Raw genomic sequence first — 25,871 nt, forward strand, 5'->3', positions numbered from 1 at the left:
TTGCAAAGCGAAATGAGATTATTTTGAAATTGATTTATCTGTTAATTTTTACAATAGCAAGGATGATTTTAAAAAGACAAAACCAAAATCCAAACTCCCATTTTTTTACTTCTTGTTTACTAATTTTGTCTACTCCCTCAATGAGGTAGGGACCACCTCACATGCTGTGTAGTGTCCTGTGCAGTGAAGTCTTATAAATGTGAAGACACAAAGAGTATGTGAGAACATGAGGAGTAATTAACATTGATGTCAACATTTTTTTCATTTTCCCAAATATATCCTCTTAGAGGTCGCTCAATGAAGCATCTTAACTCAGATGCACAAAGTTACAACATTTCTGAGAAACTGAGCTTTTAAAACTTTTTCTTACAAGGCAAACTCTCTCACAGGTTCCACAGGTGATTCGGGGAATTGTTTCATGCAGTATTTGTCACTGCAACATCTGCTTGGCTGAGAGACAATTTACTGCCTGAACAGAGCAAAATGGAAGGTGAGATGGAGATGACAAAATTTCTTTCATATGTGTCTTTAAGCAAAGAACACCGACTCCCTAAAAGCAATGAAAGCTATAAAAAGGCTTTTGTATGCACATTGGTCCGTTTGGATGCCCTTGGCCAAAGTCCCGGTCCCTGGCTGCTGCCAGTCACTACCCCACAAGGGACTGCAGGTTGACAGCTCACCTGTGGGCAAGAGCATTGTGCTCTCCTCAAAAAAGCGATGAGGATGCTTAAAAGCGGGAGCCATTTGTCCAGTGCCTGTAACCCTGAAGGGAAAAAAATCACTTTCGAGTCTTCATTTCCCTCTCACAATAAGTGCAGAGACCTCCCTTGTGCAGGTGCGCGCTCCGCTCCCGGGCAGAGAGGATGAGGAAGAGGAGGAGGAGCCGGGATTGCTCAGGTGGCGGTGGCGGGGTGAGGCTGCGCTGAGTCAGGCACTCACACACCTGCCTGCCGGCTCCTGGCCGCTTAAAGCACAGGAGCTGCCTGCCGGAGGCTCCTTCAGAGCCATCCACTAGCACGTTTCACACCTGGCTCCGACGGGAAAGGACCACGATGGGGCTGTTCTACAGCAAGAGCCAGGTAGGAAAAGGCAAGAGGAGCTCTGCAATGGGCTGAGAAGGCTGCCTTGGGGGCAGAGGGGACCTGCTCCAGGAGGGGATGTTGATGTTTCACCTCTTGTACCTTCAGCTCTGAGGATTATCCTGAGCAAAGCAGGGTTTCCTTCTGACTGGGTTTTGTGACTACTTTGTGTTTTGGCCTTCAGGAATGCAAAAACTTTATTGATGTAGTAATTTATTGTTTTGGAGATTCCTAATTAATTTTAAAAAAATACCTTTTTGCTTCCACCTAACTGGGCTAGGCAAAACAATGCACAGAGGAAAAATAAGGAGTTATCACTAATGTCAATGAATGCATAGGGAAAGTAAGGAAACTAATACTATATGAGATGTTTAATATAGCTCTCTTTAAAAGTGTGGCAGTTTTTGGGCACAAGGGAATGAATGGTAATGTACTGTTATATACTGATCTATGTATTTGTTGCAGTGATACTCCCTGCTCTGTAGGTAGTGTGCATTTCCTCACAGGTTTGTTAAGTGTCTTTTGGTAACCACCTTTAGGTTTAGGTGGTTTCCCAAAATAATAAAAAGGCTTGGTTTGGAAGGAACCTTAAAAAATCATCTAGCTCCAACCTCAGCCCCAGGGGGAGGGATATCACCCACTACCCCAGGCTGCTCAAGGCCCCATCCAACCTGGCCTCGAGCACTTCCAGGGATGGGGCACCCACAACTCCTCTGGGCAAAGTGTTCCAGTGCCTCAGCACCTCTGAGTAAAGAATTTCTTTCTAATATCTGATCAAAATATCTTTTTTGGTTTAAAACCATCCCTTCTCATCGTATAACTAGCTGTGGGAAAAGTCACTCTCCCTCTTGTTTAAAAGTCCCCTTTAAGTACCGAAAGCTGCAAACATTTCCTTTGATACATTCCTCAGAGCTTTGCTTAAAGGAAGATTGAGTGAGCTGAATTATTCACAGAGAAGTAATTAACTACAGAGTTGTGCCTTTCACTCACTCCTCCTGAGAAGTTTGGGATAGTATCTGGAAGGCCCTTTCCAGGTCCTCATTTTTTAAAAGCCATCACTTATGTCTCTATATCAGACATAAGAATGTAATTACGTAGCTAAAAATCAACTGATGTGCAGCATCATTACACCGTGATATTGTTACTAATTCCTGCCCTGCTAGATTGTTTGTTGTGAAATATAATGGATATATATGACATCCTGTGAATTTTCTCAGACCAAGATGTGTGTCAGCTGTATTAATAACACATTAAGGTTCTTTATCACCCCTTTCTATGAGATTGGGTTGTAAGAGTCAGATACCTCAGGCTGAAGGTTTACCACAAGTGTTCTCAGAATGGACAAGGGAGGACGTCAGAGGTCTGGTCAGTGGTCACACTTGGCTACAAACCTTCTGGGAAGAAAGCAATGCACAAGGAGGAGCCTCAGTTCAGAAATGTTGTTGTTGCTTGGAACTGAAACACTAATTCAATTCTATCTCATGCTATACTTCTGTTCTTCCTTTTTTGCATTCTCATGCCATGCATTTTGTGTGCTTTTCAACAGACAGAACCATCTCCATGCAACTTGCTCACTGTAAAAATAATACAGATGAAAAATGCCAGGAAAGCAGACTTGTGTGAGTATCTTGGCTATACCCCTGGAGCATCCTCATGCTTGTAAAACTACTCTGAATATATCAAGTGACACAAACACTACAGACTACATTTAAAAGGAGAGAGATAGAAGATGTGTCATCCTGGTATGCTGAAGATGAGGCAACACAGTTAGAAGACATTGTTTTTCTTATAACTTTGTCCATATAACACTGAAGTCTAGGCACCAGTTGTAATGCAGAACATGTTTGCACAGATTGCATAAAATATTTTATATTTGAATCTGCAAATAAATGTTCTTTTATTCACAGGAAAGATTGCAGTAAAAGCTTTCTTTCCATGGTTCCTTCTTACAGAAATGTCCACCCTGTGTAACCCTGGGCCTATCAAAGAATATTTGATGTGAGCTCAGAACTGCACACTTGGTACCTCTTATGGATTATCAAATTTCATTCAGCAATAGGCATGGCTCACAGTTAGCTTTTTCTATTCTTAAAAACTTTTACAAACTGCCCAAGAATTACAGTTATGCAAATATTTATTAAGGGTCCATAAATATCATAACTGCGAAACATTAGAAAAAATGGTTTGAATGACAACCATGTCCTCTTATCTGAGAAGAGGGCTGATCGTCCTGCATCTGTTCATTTATACACATAGAAAGGTCTGAATGCAGAAAGTTTCTATATGAGCAGGACAAAGCTAAAGTTGTTCACTTAAAAAGATCCAGGACAAGATGTTTTTGTGCCTTTCCAACATTATTTGCTTCAAGTTCTGCAACAGTTTGTACAGAGTCCAAAGATATGTGAAGAAGAGTTTTTCATTCTGATTTTTAGTGAAGAGCAGTAAGATGCTTTGTTGTTGATGAATGTATGGGGAATAAGAATCCATATGAACCTTCTGACTAGACTACTTCTACAGCATGGAAAGCATATTTGAAGGTCAGTTATAGTCTGGAGAAAAATCCCTTCCTACAGCTAAAACCTATTTGAATGTACAAACATGCACACTGAGCTGAAAAAAGAGGTGTGGAAAAATTGCAACGCTTAGATATCTCCCTTATGTAATTATGTTCTATTAAGAGGGCTGCATGACAATGAGCTTACCAACATTCCTTTCAACCTTTTTCTCATCTAGATCAATGCTTTTCATTTTTATCCTTAGGCTGTCTGGTTTTTTTTTTCTGAGTGGAGTTTATTTTGTTTTGATGGTGTCCTATTCAATATTAGAAAGTTTCTAGGGCATGGGACATTGAGCGAAATGCTCAGCCTTTTCTGCTTCCCAGTCCAAGCCATGTCCCACCCCTCCATAGAGCTTTCTAAAGGAGAAGTTTGTGTGAGAGGTGATTTTGGAGCGGAAAAATTTTGCACAAAAAACCGAGGACACACACTTGCAAAAGGTGAATATTTGTTTTGGTTGTTCATTGTGTAGGAAAAGAAAATCATACCAGTCAGGTAGCACTGCCTTTCTTATATATTTAAATGTTAAATCTCGTTTTGACTGACAGCTGCTTATTTCCAGTAACATTTAATTTTACAGAGTGTGAAGATTTTTAGCTGTGTTTATCAGAAAGATTTGCATTTAAACTGTTTGAGGACATATTTTCTATGCAGCCAGACATACAGAAGTCACAGAGTTCAATGACAGGCTCTGTATAATATAAAATAAACCTATATTTCAAAAGCTTAAATGAATTAATTTAACCTCTGTTTAGTTTTTCTGACAATGTAAAAGCTAATGCATATTGCATGTCCATAACTTTATAGGACTTCCACTGAGAAGCAGCAAATGGGCTTCTTGAGATAAAAAATGCAAACAAAATTTTGCTGGTTTGTGTAAAACGAGGGGAGTATTTTTGAGTTGATTCAGTCATCTTTACAATTCTCTAGAGATTAGCTTGACACAGTCTTACAAACTCAGAAGCACATGTCCTCCATCACCAGCAAAGTGGACTTCTCCATTTTCTTAACCATTTCTTCTCCATTTTCTTAACCATTTTCTTACCACTTTTTCTCATTCTTCATTTTCTCAGCTCTGTTTTTATTACTTTCTCTTTCTTGCAAAGTTTTATAGATAGAGCAAGATTGCAAGTGTCACCTACTTTTGATTCACCTTACTGATTTTTGACATTTTGAATTGGCTTCTTCTATCTCTTGCCAATAGTGCCTAACCTTGCACTAGGTTTCTGTAGAGTTTTCAGATAATTTTGTTTAATAGTCATCCAGTGCTTAAAAGGTCTCCCAACCTGGTGCTGCAGGTTAACTTTATTATTTGTCTATCTGCTGTGTTTTCTAGGTAATAGAGATAGGAAAATTAATCCATAACAAGAGAATCTCGAAACCTCACTACCATTTCTTATGGAATACATAGTAAAAGACCTTTAATAGGAGTTCAGTGCATAAGAGAGTTTTTTTAACTAAGACAATTTAAAGGGTTTCCTTTTGCTTTTTAAACCCCCAATCTTTTTAGTGCACCCTTCCCACTGATCCCTTAGTGTGTAATTTATAACACAAATTTCCACTTGTGTACTAATGCATATCTGATATCATTAATAACACATGCGAATTTAGTGCCTTGTTTGTGCTCTTCACATTCCCCTTTCTCACTGAGCACACCCACAAGCTCATCAGGCCCATTGGGCTTCTTGATATTCCTGGATTGCTTGCCAGTTCCCAGATTTGGGTGTGTCCCCCGCCAGCATCCTGGTTCCCTGATGGGGTAGGGCTTGGATGTGCACCAATCCAACCCACCCTGAAATGCACAGCTTTGTCTCCTGAGATTTTGCAGATTTCAAGATCAGCTGCTCACCTTGGGCAACCGCGATAGCTCCAGGACAAACAGGAGGACATGGCTTTTACAGCATGTGCTTCAGCTTGGGAGTTCCCCATGGCAGGACACCACGAATGCCAAAGCTTATGCAGGTTGCAGGCAGAGTCTGGACAAGTTCATAGAAGAAAAAGGAAAATCCAGTTAAAGTAGGCTCAGGAAATCTATATATCATAAATTGTGAGGACTGAGAGAGCAGTAAATTATATTTTCTCTCTTACACTTTCCTTAGAGACCCATTTATAAATGTGAGGCATGATGTCCATCCTTGATAAGACCAAAGGTCCTTCCCAAAAAATAAAGTGGGCAAGGGGACTAAAAACCAAGATGCTGCAGAGAAATTGAGTCTTTAGGTGGAGTTAACAAATGGAAAAGCAAAGAAACAAAGTGTTAAGGGTTAAACAATGTGAAAGTAGGCTACTGCATGGGGATGGTAAGTTGAGGAATTTTAAGCCATCGTTCTCTGCTTTCTGCAAATGCCCAAGACCTCTCAGTGGACATTGAATGTGGGGCCTTGGCTAAATGGACCTTGACCAGTATAGAGTTAAAAATATTATTCATTATTTTCTTAGTAAGAAAATTATATTTTTCTAAGCTTTTATAGGTTTTTATTTTAACTATGCTTTTTAATTTTGGAAACTTCAAGTTTTGGATTTCTTTTATATAACACAAATTTGGGTACTATATTTTATAAAACAACTAAGTATATTTTATATTTTCAACAAAACTTTTTTACAGAATTGCAGTAGCAATTCTGCCACATATGAGATCAATTCATGTTAAAGTCCCTTGAGATCCAGGAAAAAATTATAGTATGTAAAATACATTATTGTTTGAGGAACTGTGTTCTACCATGATATTTATTGCAGGAACATGTAGACTTCCTCTGGTGTTCTGCTCTTGCACTATTGTTATTGTTTCATTGTTATTTATTACTTACTTCACCATTTAAGCACTGGCAACTACACACTAGCAGCCTATTGTTCTAGGCGCTGCGTGAAATATGATTATAAAATCAGAGGATGTGGCGTGATAAAGACAAACAAGCAAGGTTGTTTAGCAATATCTCAACAAAGGAGTGTTTAAAAGAGGGATGTAAATGATATTACATAAGTATAGTTTTAGGGATACTTGTAGGGTGCTCCACCCAGTGTTAAGGGGAGGGTGGGAGAAAGTGTGAAAGCTTTTTCTTTAAGTTTACCTATTACAAGATGAATACTGAATGCTCCCTGGGGACAGGAACTGATCTCCTTGGACAGAACAAATTCTGATAAGGCTGCCTGTAAATTGCCTTCTGGAAGGCCACAGAAGTAGCCCACATTCCTATGTAAAAGATGGTATTAAAAGTTTCAATGCCATCAATTATCTAGTATTTTGCCCTCTGGAAGACAGTGCTGCTGACTTGCTCCCCTGCCCTTAGCAAGGTACCTACTCAGCTATGAAGTGGGAGAAAAAGAAGAAAAGTGCTCCTCTCCCCTGGTATTGATAGCTTATATTTTGTGACCTGACTGGATCCAAGTGCAGGGAGACCAGGTCAAGGAGATGCTCTGGGCAAACAGGGTTTGAGACCACTTTCTTGGTTCACGTCCTTTTAGCAGCACAATCAGAAAAAACTAAACCTTAAGTATCATGAAAAATCTACCTCCCAGAAACAGTGAGGAGCTAAAGGCAGTCCATAAGGAGAAGGATGCTTGAGGCTTCTGCCCAGATTACAGATGGGCTGAAGCTTGCATCTGTTAACATTAAAAAAGGAGGTGTAATTAAAAAGAAAACGTTTGGTTGAGCCCTGCTTAAATTTGAGCTCTCAACGAGGCAGGTGAGATTTCAGCTTGAGCCAGATGTGTGGGTGTCCTGCTGTTTGGGATGCAGCATGGGGCTGTGGCTATGGTGTTTTTAGCATGGGTCATGCTGTTGCAATGCTTCCTACACACAATTAAGATCCAGTCCTGCCTGCTATTACCCTGGAAGATAATTAGACACTTAGTGCAATAAGTGGACCGAGGAGACCATGCTTTCATAAATACCTGCTGCCACACCTTCTTTTGGCCGGATATTGCCCCACAGGAATACCACGGCTGCCATCCCAAGCATGTGTGACAGCTGTTAATGTGTCACGGTGGAGGGGAGGGACCCGAGAGGTCCCTGGTGTGATGCTGTGCTGTGTGTGTCCTGTCAGAGCTCGGTTGCTGCAGTCAGGTGTTGGTTAGGCTGACGCACAGGGTGCTGGGGGTTTGCTCGCACGTGGCTGGCAGTGTGAGCCTCGTGTGTGTGTGTGTGTGCATGCAAAGGCAGAGGGGTATTGCAGCGAGACCCCCAGGCAGGGCACAGGACAGGCTGTGGAGTGCCATTTCTCACACACACACACACACACACCCGCTTATAACTGGAGGTGGTCAGGCAGAACACCAGCCTGAGGTGTCCGGTATGTGTAAAAAAGTTTTCTGGGTGTTGTAAATGCCTCCCTCTTAACAGCTGGAAAATAATTTATAAGCAAGAGGTAATTAGGTTACAGAGGACACTTCTGAAGTGCAAAAGGCATCACCAAATGCATTTTGCATATGGGAAGGGGGAAGCACGCTTGTTTAGTGGCTGTCAGAAATCTCCCAGAGAAAGTCAGAGATTAAATGAGAAGTCAGGATTCTGCTGTCTGACAGGTAGTTATTTCTCAAAGGTGGATGATATAGTGCAGTAGCAGACAGTGACCAAGAAATAATTAATGGAGTTTCAAAATACTACTGCGTTCTTTGCAACAGATGAAATCAGAGCATGTGTTACTAATTGGGAAATGTCAATGAAATAAACTTTGGTTTACCCATAGACTTACCCATTCGGATCCTTCTGATCCTTCTCCTAGTGGTGACATGAGCCAACAGCAATCTGTGCTAATATGGGTCAGGGCTTCCCAAGTGCCAAAAAAGATTTTTGTAGGGACGTTTCCTTATGCACACAGAATTTTGGGAGTTTTAGAATTATTAGATGGCTATGTGCTTTGATGGTGTTTTTAGAAATCAAATATCTTAATAGATACAAAAACTATTTCATCAGTCAAAGTTACTCTTCTTTCCTTCAGAGTTACTCAGAAAACATGACTTAAGCCTCAGAGAAATCAGGGACAGATAAAAGGCGGATTTTGTTAATTAGTGAGGTACACATGGGGAGTCAAGTAAATTATTTTTCATTTCCCAAAGTCAAGTCTGATAGTAAAATGAAGGGTGACAGGAGTTAGGCCTATTCAGATGCCGTTCAGATGAAGGTGTGTCTGCTATGTGATGGCAGGAATGCCTGAGTATGTGGTATCACAAAAAGAGGAAACATAAATCTACTAATGGGATTGGCATTTATGGAAATGTTCCCCATGCTATCTTTGGCACTTGTGTAGGTTGGTGTCTGTAACTAAGAGATCATGTTCTGTAGGGAGACCATCCCTGACTTTTGAGTGTGGGTCCACAAGATCGTTGATCTAATGATTCATGCTTGCTTTTTCATTTCCTAATAATGATGACAAATATATTTGTCAGTAGATTATTCTGACCTCAGAATGAAAGTGCTTGTTGATGGTGCAAGCCCTGCAGACTGCTGCTAACCACTCCTTCCAACTAAAAGCTCCTACGTGGAGTTCACGTGGGAAGCTGCACTTTATAAGTGGCCACTTCAGCAGAGAAAGGAAAATAAAAACACTGAAGCTGCCCTTGCTACATCTGGAAATATTAAAATTAACAGGTGAACTTTACGACCTGTACCTGCCCCAAATGGAAACAGCAGAGCAATGCAATTTTGTGCAAAGAAGCAGTGTCAGCTCACTCTGGGCTGGGAAGAACAGACAAGCTTCCACCTGTACATGAAGTGTTGCAAATACCTTTGCCACTCTGGCTGAGGCACGGAGATGTAGGTGAAAATAGTGACATTAGGCAATACATTTTTTTAAATACAGCTTTATTGCTGAAAACTCTGCCCCAGTACAGCTGCTTCTCAAAGCAAATGTCATCCATCAAACTGTTTGACATTTCAATGCCTTTCCTATAATCTTTAGAGAAGATTAAATTCAATATTTTCTTCTCCACAGGTGATTAATCTTCTTTTCTTGAATTTTTTTAAATATTTTCTTTAAAAACTCTGTTCCTGAGTGTTTCCTTTTTTAACTTTCATAAGGGAAAAAAGCAGACTGAAATGAGGTGCCTTGGTAGAAGATGTGCCTTCTGTGACAGAAATTTGGCTTCATGGGAACCTTAAATGAAAGAAACTCTTGCCTCCTCTGTGCTGGCAGCCAGAGGTCCTAGAGGAAAGAAAGGATGCTCAGGAAGTGGACAGGACAGAACTTACATCCAGACCTACTCTGGACATAGAAAGGCATGTTCATGTGTAGGAGCTGGTCTCTGTCCATGTGCAGCCCCTGTCACAGCTGCTAATGTCCACGGTGGCCAGCCCTGTGAGGCTACTCTGTGTGCCCCTGTGTGTATGGATGGCTCTTCAGCAACACAACTGAGTATTTTGATTGTTTACTTTTTTTTCCACGGGACTTCTAAAATAGTAGTTCTTCAGAAGAACACACTCACAGGCCTTCACAATAGTAAAGCAAGATGGTTTTCTAGCAGCAGCCTGATGGTATCTTAGCTAATGCCAGGCCTGAATTCTATGTATTGCTTTGTGTACAGAGATTAAAAATGCCCACCTTACGGGGGACTAGATTGTTGCATTGGACCATTGCTTTCCTGCTTTTCCTGTCTTCAACAGTAAGTCAGTCTGATTGCTATGTGAGCCTGAGCCTGCCAACAGCTTCGGTGCAGCAGTTCCGCACCAAGACTGTCCAGAACAGCAAGAACCCAACATGGAACGAGACCTTCCACTTCACCATTCAGAGCCAGGTTAAGGTAAGACTGCTCCAGACACCTCCAACAGCTATTCTTACCAGATACCATGCACACCATATAGTCCTTCCCCTCTGAGGTCCTTCTGAGATCCTTTGTGCAGTATCCACACTCTCTTACTGTACTTATTTATATTTTGATGGTTTGCTAAGACTGTATCTGCCCGCACAGTCAATAGAGTACACCGAGAGCAACTGCAATATTTCTGTTTTTTCATTTCTTCCCAAGATTCTTCTGCTAAAATGAAATATCTGTAGCATGTTATATTTGTAAAACCCTTCATATTTACTCATTTTTTTTCCCCAGAACGTTCTGGAGCTTAAAGTTTGTGATGAGGACAAAGTAACTGAAGATGACCATCTCCTCACTGTTTTCTTTGATGTCTCCAAAATCCAGCTTGGAGAAAACATTCAACTAAGTTTCCAGCTGAATCCACAGGTATGGATAAAGTTCAAAGACAAAGTAAAGAGGGTGTGGTCAGGTGAGAATATGCTTGTGTGGAGAACATGCCAAGAGAGAGCAGGGGGGAGCAGTCACCAAGATGCCCTGCAGTATGGATTCCATTTGTCCTGCAAGGCCTATACTAGGAGTCAGCTAAATTAGTGGATAAGATGCTAGGAGTGTATGATACTGGAAGTATTTCAGGTACAACGTGAAGAAAATTAGGTCTGTGGCATGTGAAGCAACAAAAGGTTTATAGAGACCCCTGAAGGGCACAGATTCCTGCACGGTATCTCTCTCCACAGGATACCAAGCTGTTGTGACTACCTTAATTTTCTTTTGCAGGGAAAAGAGGAGCTGGAGGTTGAATTCACAATGGAGAGCAGGTGTGTAAGACGAAAGCTGGAAGTGTAAGATGGAAACACAGGGGCACTGCTACAAATTAGTTCACACTTGCAGGCCCCTAACACTGCCAACATCTGAATAGAACAGAAGGTAACTTTGGGTACAGTGTTTAATGAAGAAAGAATGCATGATGGTGCCTGGTATGCATGCATCTACACTGGGCATCCAGACACACAGAGAAGCAAGCACAGGTGTTAGTGGGAGCATAGAGATATCCCTGATGGCAGCTGTTCATCAAGCTGAAAGGCACATTCTACATAGGAGGAAGTTTTAAGTTTCCCCTCTTTACTGTGGGATCCCAGATGTTTGCTCTGTCATAACTAGTTTTTTTTTCTGTTTCTTTGCTGACTGTACAGTTTATAGAAAGAATAAACATGTCGATCAGTCCTTGTGCTGCTGATTTTTAAGGCAAATGGTATTTCCTCCCCCCCTTTTTTTATGACATGTTGGATGAATTCAGCAAATTTTTAGCTCTGATTCTACAGTTTGAACTGAACAATTTTGGGCAACAGTGTGATTATGCCATCTGTGTACATTGTCTTCAGCGTGTCAGAAAATTATCCTCTCTAATACACTGAGGAACTTCTCTGTTTGGTGGATGTCCACAAATGTTGCAAAATTCAGACTAACCTGTGAGAGACAAATTAGATTGAATATGCATGTGGAATTTCTGATTCTGTTTATCTGTGCTGCCTGTACAAAGATGGACTTTAAAAGATAATGAAATAATGCTTAAAGAAGAGTCAGTAAAAGAGAAAAATAAGAATGTGCTGGTTTTGAATTGATTGTTTTCCATTTTGTCTTTCAGTCCAGATCCTCCTGAAAACATTATTACTAATGGCGTTCTAGTGGTAATTTTTATTTCATAATCCTTTTCCCTTCTGTATGGGAATGCTTGTTGCAAAGCTGGTGTTAAAGGTACCAGGCCATTGTGATGGCATGGAGGCACTGACCAAGTCCAACACACACAGCCTAAAGCTGGTGTTGGCATTGGCTGTCCCATGTGGTCCCAGTTCACACTGGGAAGAGCTTAGAGCAGTGAAGACTGTGAGTGCTCACCTCTGCCTAAACTGAGCTGGGCTCAGGGGTATGACATCCCTCCCTCTGCCCGGGGAGAGCTGGGCACCCTGTTTGGAGAGCCTTCTCCTGTGGCTGATCCTCCCGCAGGCCCTTGCAGGGCCATTCCTGCAGGCAGAGCGAGCAGATCCCTTGTCTTTCCTCATCTCTGTGCATTGTTATTTCCCGTGGGGAAGTCCAATCCCATCTGCCTAGACCTGGTAGTGGGTTTACAGGCTGGCACCCCCTCTCCCCTGAGGTCTGTGCCCCAAGGCCCTGTGGGCATGGGTTGAGTGTAGTGGATGAGGTTGAGCTCTGCTGACAGGGAATGCCTTTGTCTCTTGCCCTGTTGTCTCTTTCAGTCCCGTGAGGTTTCCTGTTTGGACGTGCAGGTGAACGATGGCAGGCTGAGGAAGGACACTATGGGTGAGCCTTTCACTGACTTACAGAGCAAAGGCCTCTTAATGGCAGAAGCACTCCGTGTTTCACACTTGAATATGCTGGTCTTAAAATTATTTAGGACGCAACACAAAATCTCACTGATGCCAGTGGCCCGTGGAGATGGTTGTAGTTGATCAAAAACATAGTGATTATTCCTGAATTTGGTGACATGAGCATGTGGTCTAATTTCCCCACAAAATATTTTCCTCTTTAGTGACACCTTACCAGATATTTACAATTTTCCAAAGCGTTTGTGCAAGGAATTGAGGTTTTTTGGGTCCTATACTTGAAGTAAATCCTGTCGTCTCTGGATTCCGGGACAAAGTAATGGGCAGAATGAGAATTGGGCCTCTTTTACCTCCTAACTTCATAGAATACTTTAGGTGTAACAACATAAGACATGCCACTGGGTGAAACACAAGACACAGTATATTGAGAAAGACATTTACTGAACACTAAAGCAGTGTATCACTGCCATGTCAAGCCCATACTTGTGGAGCTGTGTGCCTCCTACTCAATTTTTCAACTATCTTCTTCTAACATCTCATGATGACCCCAATCCAGCACACTGCTTAAGCGCCTGGATGATCCAGTTGAGTTCAGAGAAAAAGTTTGCTAGATGTGACTGAAAATGTTTTAGTGAGGTAATTCTTTTGAAGGCTGACTATATACTTTGGACTGTGTAGCTTTACAGAATATATTTCACCTTGAACCTTGTGGATTGATATCTTTCTACACAAAGGCCATTTTTTTTATCACTGCAACAGATATATCAGATGCTTTTGGCATGAAAGGAAAAAACCATCAGACATTATTTAAGTGCTAGAAATATTTCAAAAGAAATATTACAGGTTGAAGGAAAGAGAAACATGATAGAGGGACTGAGATTTAACTGATATCAAAGAGAACTGTGGTCTGATTAAAAAAAACACATCACTCCCCAAAGTCCAAAATTTACAAAGTATCTCAGCAATAAGATAGCATATAATATTACTACATTATTCTGGTGAAATAATAAGGTATTTTGCACATTTCAGACTTTCAGAAGAGTGTCCCCCCAAACTATTATTGTAAATCATTACCTAATGAACAGAGCCATAGTATCTGCTATCACATGTATTTGGAAGTGCAGTGGTGCTGTGGCAATAGTCACCACATGACACGTTCTGTACACCATCTCTAAAACCCTCAGATAAACCAGTCTATTTATTCTTCCTGTAATTTGGGTATCAAACTGATGTTGTTACTTCAGGAAAACATACATTACATTACTGCACAAGCAAATTACCCACTATTTTTGAAGAGCTTAATTTTGGACGCCTTTTGCTTCAGAGAGAAAGTTTGCACTGACTGTGGACGGGTCATATGAAGGAACCCAGACGCACACGCTGAGCTCCTGCCTGTGCCCCACGTCCCCGGCCAGGTTCCACTACATCAAGTACAATCAGTCGGCGCTCACGGTGGCTCTGCCGCGGCGCAGACGCCTCAGCAGGGTACGTGAGCACCACTTTTTTTTTTTTTTTTTTTTGTGGTCAAATCAGTAACTTGTTTATTTTTGTCTTAACTCTTTTTCCAGTCTGTATCAAGTCAAAATGAAAGGGATATGAATGAATCTGTGACTCTACCTCTGAACTCGCTTCCTATACAAGAGAAAATATCAATAGGAGAGGTGAGAACAAGTCTTTCTTAGCAGAAAACAGCCCAACACCACTCAGTTCGGTGGATAGTTAGTCTTAGAGCTCAGTGATTCAGTTCCTGTCAGACACAGCATGCTGTGGTGTAAGGTATGAATGACAGTCGCTCTGCAACTGTGCAACATTTACTTTTTCTTCTGTTTTGCGGTGGATCCAGGCATGCCCTGGGAAATCCTGTTCTGAGTTTAAACTAACTTCCTCGGGACATGTCTAATGTGTATGTTTATCAACACAGTATGCACCCTAACAGTGTGGCAATTAGGACTTATATTTGCAAAGTGAATGCCTGAAGTAGAAGATAAAATAGAGATCATCCATATGTGTATGGTTCAGTTGTCCAGCTTTCAACAACCTTCCCAAATAATGAATGTTAAACTATGAGAAGCTGAAGAGCCCTAAGCCCACCTAGCTTGGGTGAATGGCTTACTTTTATTCAACCCAGATTGTGCTGGAACTTGTGAAGGTCTCTCACAGTCCAGACCATTGCTGGCCAGAATCTCTAGCCACACTGCTGAATTCAAAGATAGTGAAATTCAGGCCCTAGGTGGAGTGAGAGAGGGAGGGGCAGGAGTAACAACCTGAGCTTGCTTACACTGTCTGTATTGCAATTTTCAGGACAGGACAATTGACTTGTACACAAAGGCAAATGAATGGTAAGTGAGTCTCCAGCAAGACCTGATTCTGTAACTGGAGGACATCTGCTTCTACACAAAGCTCATTTGAAATCAGTGGGGGTCGATGCAGGCTCAGATGGCAGCAGATTGTGAGTTCATCATGGGTTGTAGGCTTTTATTTGTGAGGTTCTCCTTTTTAATTGATGGCAAATTAAATAATGGGTCCCCTGTCCTCCAAATTTCCAAGCTGCTAGCGCATCTCAGCAAGAGGTCTTGATTTGTGTGCACTACTGTGCCAAAAGATGGAGAAAGCAGCTCCACAAAGAAATCACATTTCTGAATTATACAAACAAAATAACTTCAAGGCATGGTAGCTATTTCTCTAATATCACAGCTGCAGTGCCTGTATCTAGTTACAGGATGCATGGCAGCACTACTGAAACTTGAAAAATAAATTATATGAGCAAATAAAACCAGAAGTCTGTAGTAGACACCATAATAGTGTCATGATTTGCTTTGCCTTCCTATTTACATTCTCATTTTTAGCCACAGCAATTAGCAGAGGCCTGTCTGTAGTGCTGTTTTTCCCCGTTTGTTACATTATGCTGTCCACAAACTGGTCTGTAAACACACACAAGCACATCTGGAGTTGTCCACAGTGACTAATAATACCACAATATCTGTGCCCTGGTCTCAGGACTCAGGGTCTGTGTTTCAGACCAAGAAACCTTGATGCTCGCCTAGGGTTTGACCTCTGCACAGATGAACAGAATTTCCTGCAAAACCGAAAGAAGGTAGTTGCTGCTGCACTAAAGGATGTTCTTCATCTGGAGGAAGATCTGCAAGAGCATGAGGTAACTAGTTAAGGGCACTTTTGGGGGATTTTTCTCTCTCCTTTCCCTCAAGCCTGGAGATAAGGGATGATTTTTTTACCTCCATCTGGATAAGGAGTGAGGATTGTTAACATCAGCTCATTCTCCAGGACACTTTGCCACCAGTGTAGTCTCAGCTAGAGAGTTAAACTGTCTATTTAGATGAGCAAAATAGAGCATCTGTGTTTCCACCCAGCTTTCAAGTGAATTAGTTGAAGGCATTTCAAACCAATAGTTTGGTTTGTGTTTCTTAAAAATCCTCTCTGAAGTGCCAAGACCTAGTTTATCCCACAGGGATGTACAGTATAGAGAAATGTTGCTTTATCTCTTAATTTATGCGTTTTATCTTACAAGTGTCTGGATGCTGCTTTTGCATTTCTGTAATCTTTTGACATTATTTGTGCCTTAATGCCACTCTTTCATCTATACTTTCTGCTCTTTTTTGCATCAAACAGGTGCCTATAGTGGCTGTGACCACTGCAGGGTGTGGCATAAGAGCCCTCACTGCCATGTATGGCAGCATTTTGGGTCTCCAAAAGTTGCGTGTTCTGGATTGTATTTCATACATCAGTGGTTCATCTGGCACAACATGGTGAGGAATCATTTTGATACTGTTGTTTGGATCTTGTTGTGTTAAGAAAAGCCCATGTTCTGTCGCGGTTTCAGAGGTAAAAGTGATCAATTGAGTTATTGCTTCCATCTTTGGGCTATGAGTCACCTATGAAAGAATTATTGAGCATTGTGATCCATCCCTAACCAAAAGAGGAGACTTTATTGGAAGTTAAACATCCTTAATTCTATGGAAAATGATCTTTCATTGTTATCTACTGTTTGACAGAAACAGCATTGACAGCTGTTGTCTTGCATCTCAGATTAAGTGATTTTTCTCTGGTTGCCTTTAGACTTTCATTTCTGCTCAAAGTAAACTCAAAGAGAAGAGTAACTAAAAGATAAAATTATATGCATCCAAAACTCTACAAGGTTTTCTTTGAGTTTCAAAAGCATCTTGGTAATGTCTCCCTGCATTCCACTGTGTTTCCTGTCTGCAGGACAATGACAAAGCTGTATGAAGATGCTGAATGGTCGCGTAAGGATCTTGGGGAAGTAATTATTGAAGCACGGAAGCAAGCAGCCAAGTGCAAGATGGGGGCTTTTTGCTTGAAAAGTCTGAGGAATTATTACAGAGAGCTGAGCCAAAGGACCCAAGCAGGACATAAAACATCTTTTATTGATCTGTGGGGGCTCATGATTGAAGCCATGTTAAATGATGGGGTAATGTCTATACATCTTTCTTCTCATAAAGTTGTTGACTTAATATTTACAACCATTGCAAGAAACTATACCCCTAGGAAGAGACACCTGGCCAGTAACACTGTACTTGGTGTGTAGGCAGAACACCAATTATTTACATTAATATCTTGGAGGCAGAGTGTATGTCTACACTGGAGCCTGAAGTGTGATGGAATGTGCCAGAAATGCTCAGACTAGCTCAAAAGTAAGCATACTGCTGATTAACACTACTGCTGTGCAAGAAATTTTTAAGGTTCTTAGGTGTTTTTTATGATCCTATGATTTTATCTCTCTACTGCTGCAATATTTGCACAAGTTGCAATCTTAACTTGATTGTTCTGCAGATGTACCCATTATGTTCAGCAGTTTGTGACTTAGTGATAAGAAAGTATATAGATCCAGAGCTAGTGAGATATATTAGCTACAGTGAGTGCCTTTCAGCTATTTTGAATTTGATCTCCCAGAATCTTCAATTTCTAATTTTATTGTAACAATACAAGCAAAAACTTTCCAAACTTTCTCCAGACTGATGATATCTGGAAAAAAGTTGGAAAGTTTTTTTTGAAAAAATTTTCAAAATTATGTAAACATGGTTTACTTTTTAGATGAAACAGATAAGAATAAATTCTCTCATTTCATATAATATTCCACACAGTGATTCCAGCCTCAGTGCTACATAGCAAAATTTGCTAGAACCTAATTTGGCTGAAGTATACTCAAAACCTCCATTTCCTGTATAAGTTGTTAGTATTGGACAGCTCAAGGACTTTTCCTCTGTGGATTTTAACTTTCAATATAGTATTTAAAAAAAGAAATCTTGATTAGAAGGGTCATTAATGTGCTGCCTTGAAGAGCTCTTATCATTAACAGATGAAGTATATGATAATAGCTGAATTACCCAGATATGCAGTATAGTCTTACTTACATTTAACCACACAAAGCTAGAACAGAATGTGAAGTGATTCACTGCTGTCATTGTATACTGAAAGCTGAACATGGCTGGTTATCTTAACAGAAGTTGTTCCTGCTTTCTTGTCCTCTGTTATTCAAGCACGTGGAAGTAAATTTAGGAGCGAATTCAGGAAAATGATGTCTTCATCTTTATAAGCTGATGTTTTTAAGGAACTGATTATAAGCTAACTCTTTGGGTTTTTTTTCAAATCCAGAAAAGCCACCACAGACTTTCTGATCAACGTCAGGCAGTGAACCAAGGTCAGAACCCACTGCCCATCTACCTTGCCCTTAATGTCAAGGACAAAGTTGCCACCAAAGATTTCAGAGGTAATGTTTCAATTGTAAAAAGAGCTATATTTTCACCCAGGGAGATACACTGTGGGGATACAGTAAATAATGATGAATTGTTTTAAATTCTCACTCCAAGCCCAGAGAAGCAGTGTTCAGAAATGTAATGAGTAACTGGGCATGATACATGTCAAGAGTTCAATATTTTGTAAGATTTCTTGGCATGTGATTGTCTATTTTCAGGTATTAACTTCAGACTAATAACGCAACATAATTCTGTGACAAAGTCTCAGAGATTATATTAATTCTTCAAGATAGTAATTCACTAGACCTTTAAGTTTGCTGAGTATATGTTTTGGTCCATGATGGGAACTATACGATCTTTAAAGTCCTTCCCATCCAAACTATTCTGTTACTCTGTTTCTCATAGCTGGCTAAAGGCAATAGAAGTCAATGTGAGTTCTAGTCCACTTTCCATGAGAAAACTTTGAACTCACTAAATATAAAGAAGAATTTGAATTTTCTCCAGCCCCAACATAGCTCTTCCACAAACCCGGGGACAGTGTGATTGCTGGTTCAGCAACAGCTGTTGGCAGGGTTTGCTCAGGACACGCGCTGAGTCCGTTTTCTTATGAGAGCCAGTGTCTGAGAGGCTGATTCCAAACCTGGCAGCTGGGCTGTTTTCTGTAGTGGAGCTAACCTTGGTGCATGCGTTGGCAGAGTGGGTGGAGTTCACGCCGTACGAGGTGGGCTTCCTGAAATACGGCGCCTTCATTCGCGCCGAGGATTTCGGCAGCGAGTTCTTCATGGGCCGCTTGATGAAGAGGATCCCTGAGTCACGAATCTGCTTCATGCAAGGTAACTCACCAACCTGGGGGAGTGACAAGATTTTAATAGAAACATCAGCGGTTCAGGAATTCGTCCCTGGAAACCTGCTGCTGTCAGCATAAGGCAGCAGAGGCGCACAGGGTGAGTCAGCTGAAAGGCTCCCCAGGGAAGTGGTCACAGCACCAAGCCTGCCTGAGCTCAAAAGGAGTCTGGACAGTGTTCCCAGGCACACGGTGTGATTCTTGGGGTTGTCTAGGCAGGGCCAGGATGATCCTTGCAGATCTCTTCCAACTCAGGGTATTCTATGATTCTATGTTTCCTGAGGCTCATTCAACTGCCCGTGTCAGCAAATGTGGTTTTATCATTTGGTCTAAGAGAAAAATAAACTAAAATGGCAAAGACGTTGTCATGTAACTTTGTGAGTGCTTTTGAGGCACTCATTTCCTGTAGCTTGCGAAAACTTTTCCAAATTGAAAATCTATGATACTCTCTGGAAGCCAAAGAAAATGTTGTAAAGAAATCAGTGGGGTGAGAAAGAGGACAATCAGAGAAGGAGCTGTCTGAAAAATATTTCTTTATGAAAGGAAAAAGGAATTGAAAATAAGAACATGAAAATTGAATTAAAAATATTTCCAGGTAAAACGCAGTGAGAGGGAAAAGGCTTGGACTTTTTTTATGAAATAAGTTTGCCTAAATAAGTTTGCATTTGGAGTCTACCACTGAAACAGATTATGAACTTACACAAAAATTGAATAGAAATTTGAACAAGTTAGAGAAGAGCTGGGGAAGGAGCAGAAGGCAGTTTTAAAAGAACTTGTGTTTACATCTGCATTGCTTATTATACCTCTCTGACTTTCTAGGAATGTGGAGTAGTATTTTCTCCAAAAATCTCTTGGATGCCTGGCATGCAGCTGACAACTCAGAAGACTTCTGGCACAGGTGGACCCAGGACAAAGTGACTGAAATAGGTAAACCAAAATACTTTCCTACAGACCCCCGTAAAAAGGGAAATTGTATTCACATTTCCCATTTTTTGAGCTTTTCTGTCATCCTGTTTCTCTCAGTCTCTGTGTATGGGATATACCAGAAAAATGACATTATTTGATTTTACTGAATAATCAGTGCTTTGCTTAGATAGTGAGACTGTGACAAGAAGGAAAAGCACCATCAGACAGGCCTTGATGTAAAGGAGATAGGGATGGACACATATGGTGGTCTCTAAAGTGTTGTCCTTAAAAAGCTGGGAAAGAAACACTTGTGTCAAAGCCTCATGTAATCTATTTGTTAGCCAGAAAGAAACTTGATTGTTTGTTTCAATATCTCCTTGCCCTGAACAGCACATCCCTCCCTCAAAATCTGAAAGACTTAGTAGACAACAAACAAGTTCAATGTGGTGGAGCTCTTACAGCAGCTGAGAGAAGCAGCTCCATGCTGAAAGACCACTCCTTGGAAATACTCATGAGCATCTTCATAACAAAATTCAAGCAAAGTCAGTGAATAGACTTGGGCCACATTTCTGCGGACTGTGTTTTCATAAAATATCCCCAAAGTCTTATGTTCGAGTTTATATAAATAATTTGCAAGTTTTGTTGAATTCAGGTGTCCACAACTGAACCAAATAGAGCAATCTAGCTTTTTAAAAGTAAAAATATTTAGTTAGAAATTAAAATGCTGAAATTTTTCTATGCTTTTCAAAATAAGCTTTAAATTTAATATTTAACCTAAAAGCCGTAATCCCTTAAAATGTATTAATAAAATTATTTTCCCTGTTTGCTTGGAAAAGTGAATTACTTCAGTGTGTACCAATATCATATTATTTTATGAGAAACATATTCTTTTTGCCATGTGTAATCAACCAGGGTTTAGAAAACACAAGTTTATACTTTTGCCACAAAATTAACTGAAACTCACAGCAGGTCACAGGGAAAATCACGCAGCGCTGAGCTGTGAACACACGATTACAGAAGACCCAGTGACCCTTTCTCCTCTTTTCTTTGTGTCTAGCCTCTGCTTAACTATGGTTATAATTCACTTTGATGCCATTTGTGCTGTGTGTGTCTGCAGAGGAACAGCCGGACCTGCCTGAGAAGCCGTACGAGATGGCCACGTGCGTTTTCACTCCCACGAGCGGCCTCTCCACCACGCTCCGGGACATCCTGACGGATCGCCCCGCTGTCTCCAAGTACCACAACTTCCTAAGGGGCTTCCAGATGCACAATGAGTACATCCAGCATGAGCAGTTCACGAAATGGAAAGGTGTGGATGGCTCTCCCCTGCCTACAAATCTCATTGGGGCAGGCACAGGGGGCTGGGAATTAGCGGGATGTTTGCATGTCCCGAAGAGAGCTGAGTGGGTTTTGTGGTTTCCTGTTCATGCTCACTGAGAAGAGGGAGAATGAAGGAGCTACCCACACCTTTCACTTTCAGTAACACAAATGTTCAATTATTTAGTCCTTGGGTACTCAAAATCCTCCCAGGAATAAAAGTTCCTAGGATGGAGCTCTGCATATAAGGCAACCTTTGTGTAGGTTTCAGTGCAGTTCATGGGTTTAGAAACACAACAAAATATGAGTGGAGAGGCTGAAGGAGCTTTAGGATTGCTGCATGCTACCTACTCTGGCGCAAAGGGAAAATCCTGGGTGGGAGGGAAGCTCACCTTCCTTTTGCCTTCTAACTTGACAGATGCCCTTTTTGCAGTTTCCTAATAGCTCTGAATCTTTTACTCTTAAGACACTTTGCTAGACACCTCTCCCAATGACCTGAGAGGCAACTCTGAACACCTGGAGCTGGTGGATGCAGCTTTCTTCTTTGAAACCAGTTACCCACCCCTTCTGAGACCAGAGCGGAAGGTGGACGTCATCATACACTTAAATTACACAGGTGGATCACAGATATTGGTGAGAAATCTCAAAACTGATTTCCTTTCACAACAGCTTTTGCTTTGCTTTTCACTACTTTCAAACAGGTGTCTATGAAACGTGGAACTTAGCGGAATTTAGCAACATGCTGTTTTCAAACCTTTGAAAAAGAATGGAAATTTCTAGGGAGGCAAATATGTGTATTTTTCTCAAATTACTTTTGAAATATCACTAAGTTCTTCACCAGTGAAACACAAACGGGCAAAGTGAAGTTAAGAAAGCCTTGCTGCAATGTTTATTATGGTCTTATATATAATATTTAACACCACAAATATAGTTGGGAAATGTCTGTTATTCAAGTGCTGAATTTAATCTGCATTTTGCTTATAAATGCATGAGTTTTTTCTTCCATTTTTATTTTAATGTTGATTTTCTAGCAAGAACAGCCTAGTGAGTAATGGGTTTCTTCATCTCTATTTTATCTTTTTTAATAAATACATTTTTTCTCCCTAAATGGTGGACTTGAGCATTTACTGCTCTTGCAGGTATCTAATTTGGTTAAGATGGTTATATACGTTTTGAAAGCAGTATTTAGTATTTAACTACAAAGTTCACTGGTGAATGTTCCGTCAGTTTTTCAAGTGGAAAACATTTAAATGGTGCAATTATACATGAAAAATACTTGTCTTTGTACTTCAGTGAAAATGATAATATCTTCAACTATATTTCTTTCTTACAGTCTGAAATCTTTTGGAAATACTTAATTCAAAATGAAGTGATACTTTTTTGTTAGATATTTTAACAAAGTTGGTCACCACAAATGGGCTTTCTGATGAATGTTTTTAGTGCTATATTTTGAGGTCTAGAGCATGTTATTTGAAAGTCTCATGTTACTTCTAAAATTCAAAGCTATAGACATGGGTAGATTGGTCTTAAAACCCTGCTAAAGTTTACTGAGGTCAATGCACAAGTTATCCTGCTATATAAACACATAATGGGACTGGGACTCCTACTGCCTTAGACTGCAAATATAGTTTTGCTTAGAGGCATATTTTTTCTCACTCAGTTCTCATTTAATTAATGGTCTGTAAAGTGTTTTGAATTTATCTGTTCTGTTTCTACATCATATTCTCATTTTAGAGATGTGCCTTAGTACAGGTTTAAACTCTCTTTGCCATCTTGGTATTAGGTGTTTTCCTGGAAGACTATTTCCAAATGGTTCCTCGGGCAACTGAATAGCAGTCCTTGGGGCTGCATGTGTTTGTGTTATTTCTGCTGTCTGATTCTCAGTCTGTTTCATGCAACTTTGCATGAACTGCTGGGCTTTGGCAGCAGTCTGATCTTTGCTCTTTTTTCTGTTCCTTGTGCTGCTGCTGTTGACCAGCCCCTGGAGCAGGCTTGCAAATACTTTGCAGAGCAGGAAATTCCATTTCCCTGCATTGGACTGACGGATGATGAGAAGAACCTGAAAGAGTGCTACATGTTTGATGGTGCAGACACCCCAGGAGCTCCTCTGCTGCTTTATTTTCCATTAGTGAATGACACTTTTCAAAAATATGTAGCACCTGGTAAGTTAACAGGACCCAGGTAACTTTATTGACTCAAGGAACTTTCCCACTCCCTGGGTGTTTTTCCCTCAACCCAACAGAACCTCCTTTTGTTTGCTTGTTCAAACAAGTGAATAGATTGCAAAATGGGACGATTCAAACTGCAAAATCTGGTGAAGTCTTGTGCATATTTTTATTTGTGTCTTGGTGCAATTCAGGGAATAGAAGAAATACGTTCCTCAACTAGAAGAATAATCTCCTCTTGTAATTTCTGAGAGTTTACTTTTGTGAATAGAACAAAGCATATTTTTCAAATTATGTGTGGTTTTATGACACTCAGATCTAGGTGAGAGTCACTGGTTCTGTGAAGGGCCACTATGCCTACTATTTAGGCCATTTAAGATGCTGATTTAATATGCTGGAATATCAAAGCAATCGTACATAAAGTGTCCTTCTGGATTACTATTTGAGACGGAGACTTTGCTTTTAAGATGGTATCCAGGCCAACGAATATTCTGCTTCGTCTTGTCCCGTATATCTCTATTCCTTTCAGTTTGTGTTGTACCAAAGAATCTGCATGGTAAGCCTTGGGCAGTGGTGACCTCACAAAATGATGTGCATGAGCTGGCCAGTAGATGGTGCTGATTGCAATGGAAATTACACTTGTTTTATTCCAATGGGCTTTGTTCTGAAGCAGATTTCTCAGAGATCATAGCACTGCACTTGTCTTCATAGTAACTGCATCTATGATCTCTCCCTAATTATTATTGACCTATCAAAGTATGGTATTTCTGTGGGACTATACAGACACATTCCTTTTTTCCCTCGACAGGCATGACACGTACTGCTGCTGAAATGGAACAGGGCAAAGTTGACATCTCCAGTTTCTCCTCTCCATACTCAACCAGGGAGGTCTCGCTGAAAGCAGAAGATTTCAACAAGCTGCTGAAGCTGGCTAATTACAACATAATGAACAACGAGAACATGATTCTTCAGGCCTTGCGCATGGCTGTGGCACGGAAGAAACAAGCCCTGAGCCAGCCAGCATCACAGGCACAGCCCTCTGCTTGAGCAGCACTTCCCTGTCCCTCACTAAGCATTTACCAAGACAGCATACCTGTGATAAATACTTCACCATTCTTGACAGGGGCCATAGCTTTCTAAGTAACCTTCTCAATCTTATCCAGAATTGTGGTATTAAACTCAGCAGTTTCTGTTGTTAATACCATCTCACTGTGATGTTCAAAAGATGAAGATTCAGCAGTGTGTGATAGGGAAATAGCATTAGCTCTCCTTGTCTGCAATCTCTTATGGTCTTGGTGCCTAGCTGCTAATATTTTTTCATATGCAAAATATTTTGGCCTTGGGACTATTGGTAGCAAAACCATAAAGCCCTCTTCAGACATCAAAGGTGATTGCCATGCAGTATCAGTTTAAAACATTTTACTTAGTTTTAATAACCTGAAAGAAATGGGCTTCTACCTTTAAAGAGTTTTGTTTCCCAGGTGCTTCTTTTTGCTCATAAATTGTCGTGAAATCAATATTTTATGAAGCATGTTTAATTTTTCAAATTTGTGTTGGACAACAGAGATATGGATCAGTGGCCATTTAGGTCTCTGACCATCTATTCTTATCAGTTAAACCAAACTTAGAAATTTGATTTGAAGGACTATTGCTATTTCCTCTCACAACCAACTGCGTCCTGCCTCAGGTCACACATATGTTCTGAAGGTATCTCCCTGAAATGCAATTTTGCTTAGTATCATCTGGAACTTGTTTAGTACAGTGTATTGAACTATTTTGAAATCAGAGAGCATGTGAAGGGGATTGCAGGATGTATGGTAATTGAACACTGGGGACATGCAGTAAGATACCAATTTTCTGCTCACTGCATCACAGTGTATCCCACACTCAAACACGCTTAAGGCCAAGAAAGGTCCAGCAGAGAGAGATGTGGAGCTTCTGTTTCTGGTGAATTCTTCCTTAGAGGTAACTGGAGAGAGAGAGGTATTCTTTTCTAGATCTGGAGCTGGTTAAAATGTTGATTTTTACTGGTTTTACATAAAGAAACATTGTGAAAGAAAGGCAGATGCTGGCATCTAGGAGTTTGTCAAGGGTCAGCCAAGATAAGCCTTACAGGAGTCCCTTAGAGCCTAAACAAGTAGGCAAGAGCTATAGAAGAGTATATTCATTCCACAAATTTTCCAACAAGGTACA

The 25,871-nt window shown here is 40.7% G+C and overlaps 1 protein-coding gene across 1 annotated transcript; it reads left to right on the forward strand.

The window, feature by feature from the left end:
- Positions 1–1,052: 1,052 nt before the first annotated feature.
- LOC131084786 (cytosolic phospholipase A2 epsilon-like) lies at positions 1,053–24,725 on the forward strand. Its single transcript, XM_058026509.1, has 20 exons — positions 1,053–1,079; positions 2,626–2,698; positions 10,233–10,369; positions 10,673–10,804; positions 11,153–11,193; positions 12,021–12,063; positions 12,631–12,694; positions 14,042–14,202; positions 14,286–14,378; positions 15,019–15,056; positions 15,715–15,871; positions 16,345–16,481; positions 16,939–17,161; positions 18,346–18,460; positions 19,142–19,279; positions 20,110–20,217; positions 21,314–21,505; positions 21,980–22,146; positions 23,492–23,675; positions 24,487–24,725. The coding sequence occupies exons 1-20, from the start codon at positions 1,053–1,055 to the stop codon at positions 24,723–24,725; spliced, it is 2,469 nt and encodes an 822-aa protein (XP_057882492.1).
- The last annotated feature ends 1,146 nt before the right edge of the window (positions 24,726–25,871 follow it).

The sequence above is a fragment of the Melospiza georgiana genome, chromosome 6 (assembly GCF_028018845.1).
Source record: "Melospiza georgiana isolate bMelGeo1 chromosome 6, bMelGeo1.pri, whole genome shotgun sequence".
Classification (NCBI taxonomy): Eukaryota; Metazoa; Chordata; class Aves; order Passeriformes; family Passerellidae; genus Melospiza; species Melospiza georgiana.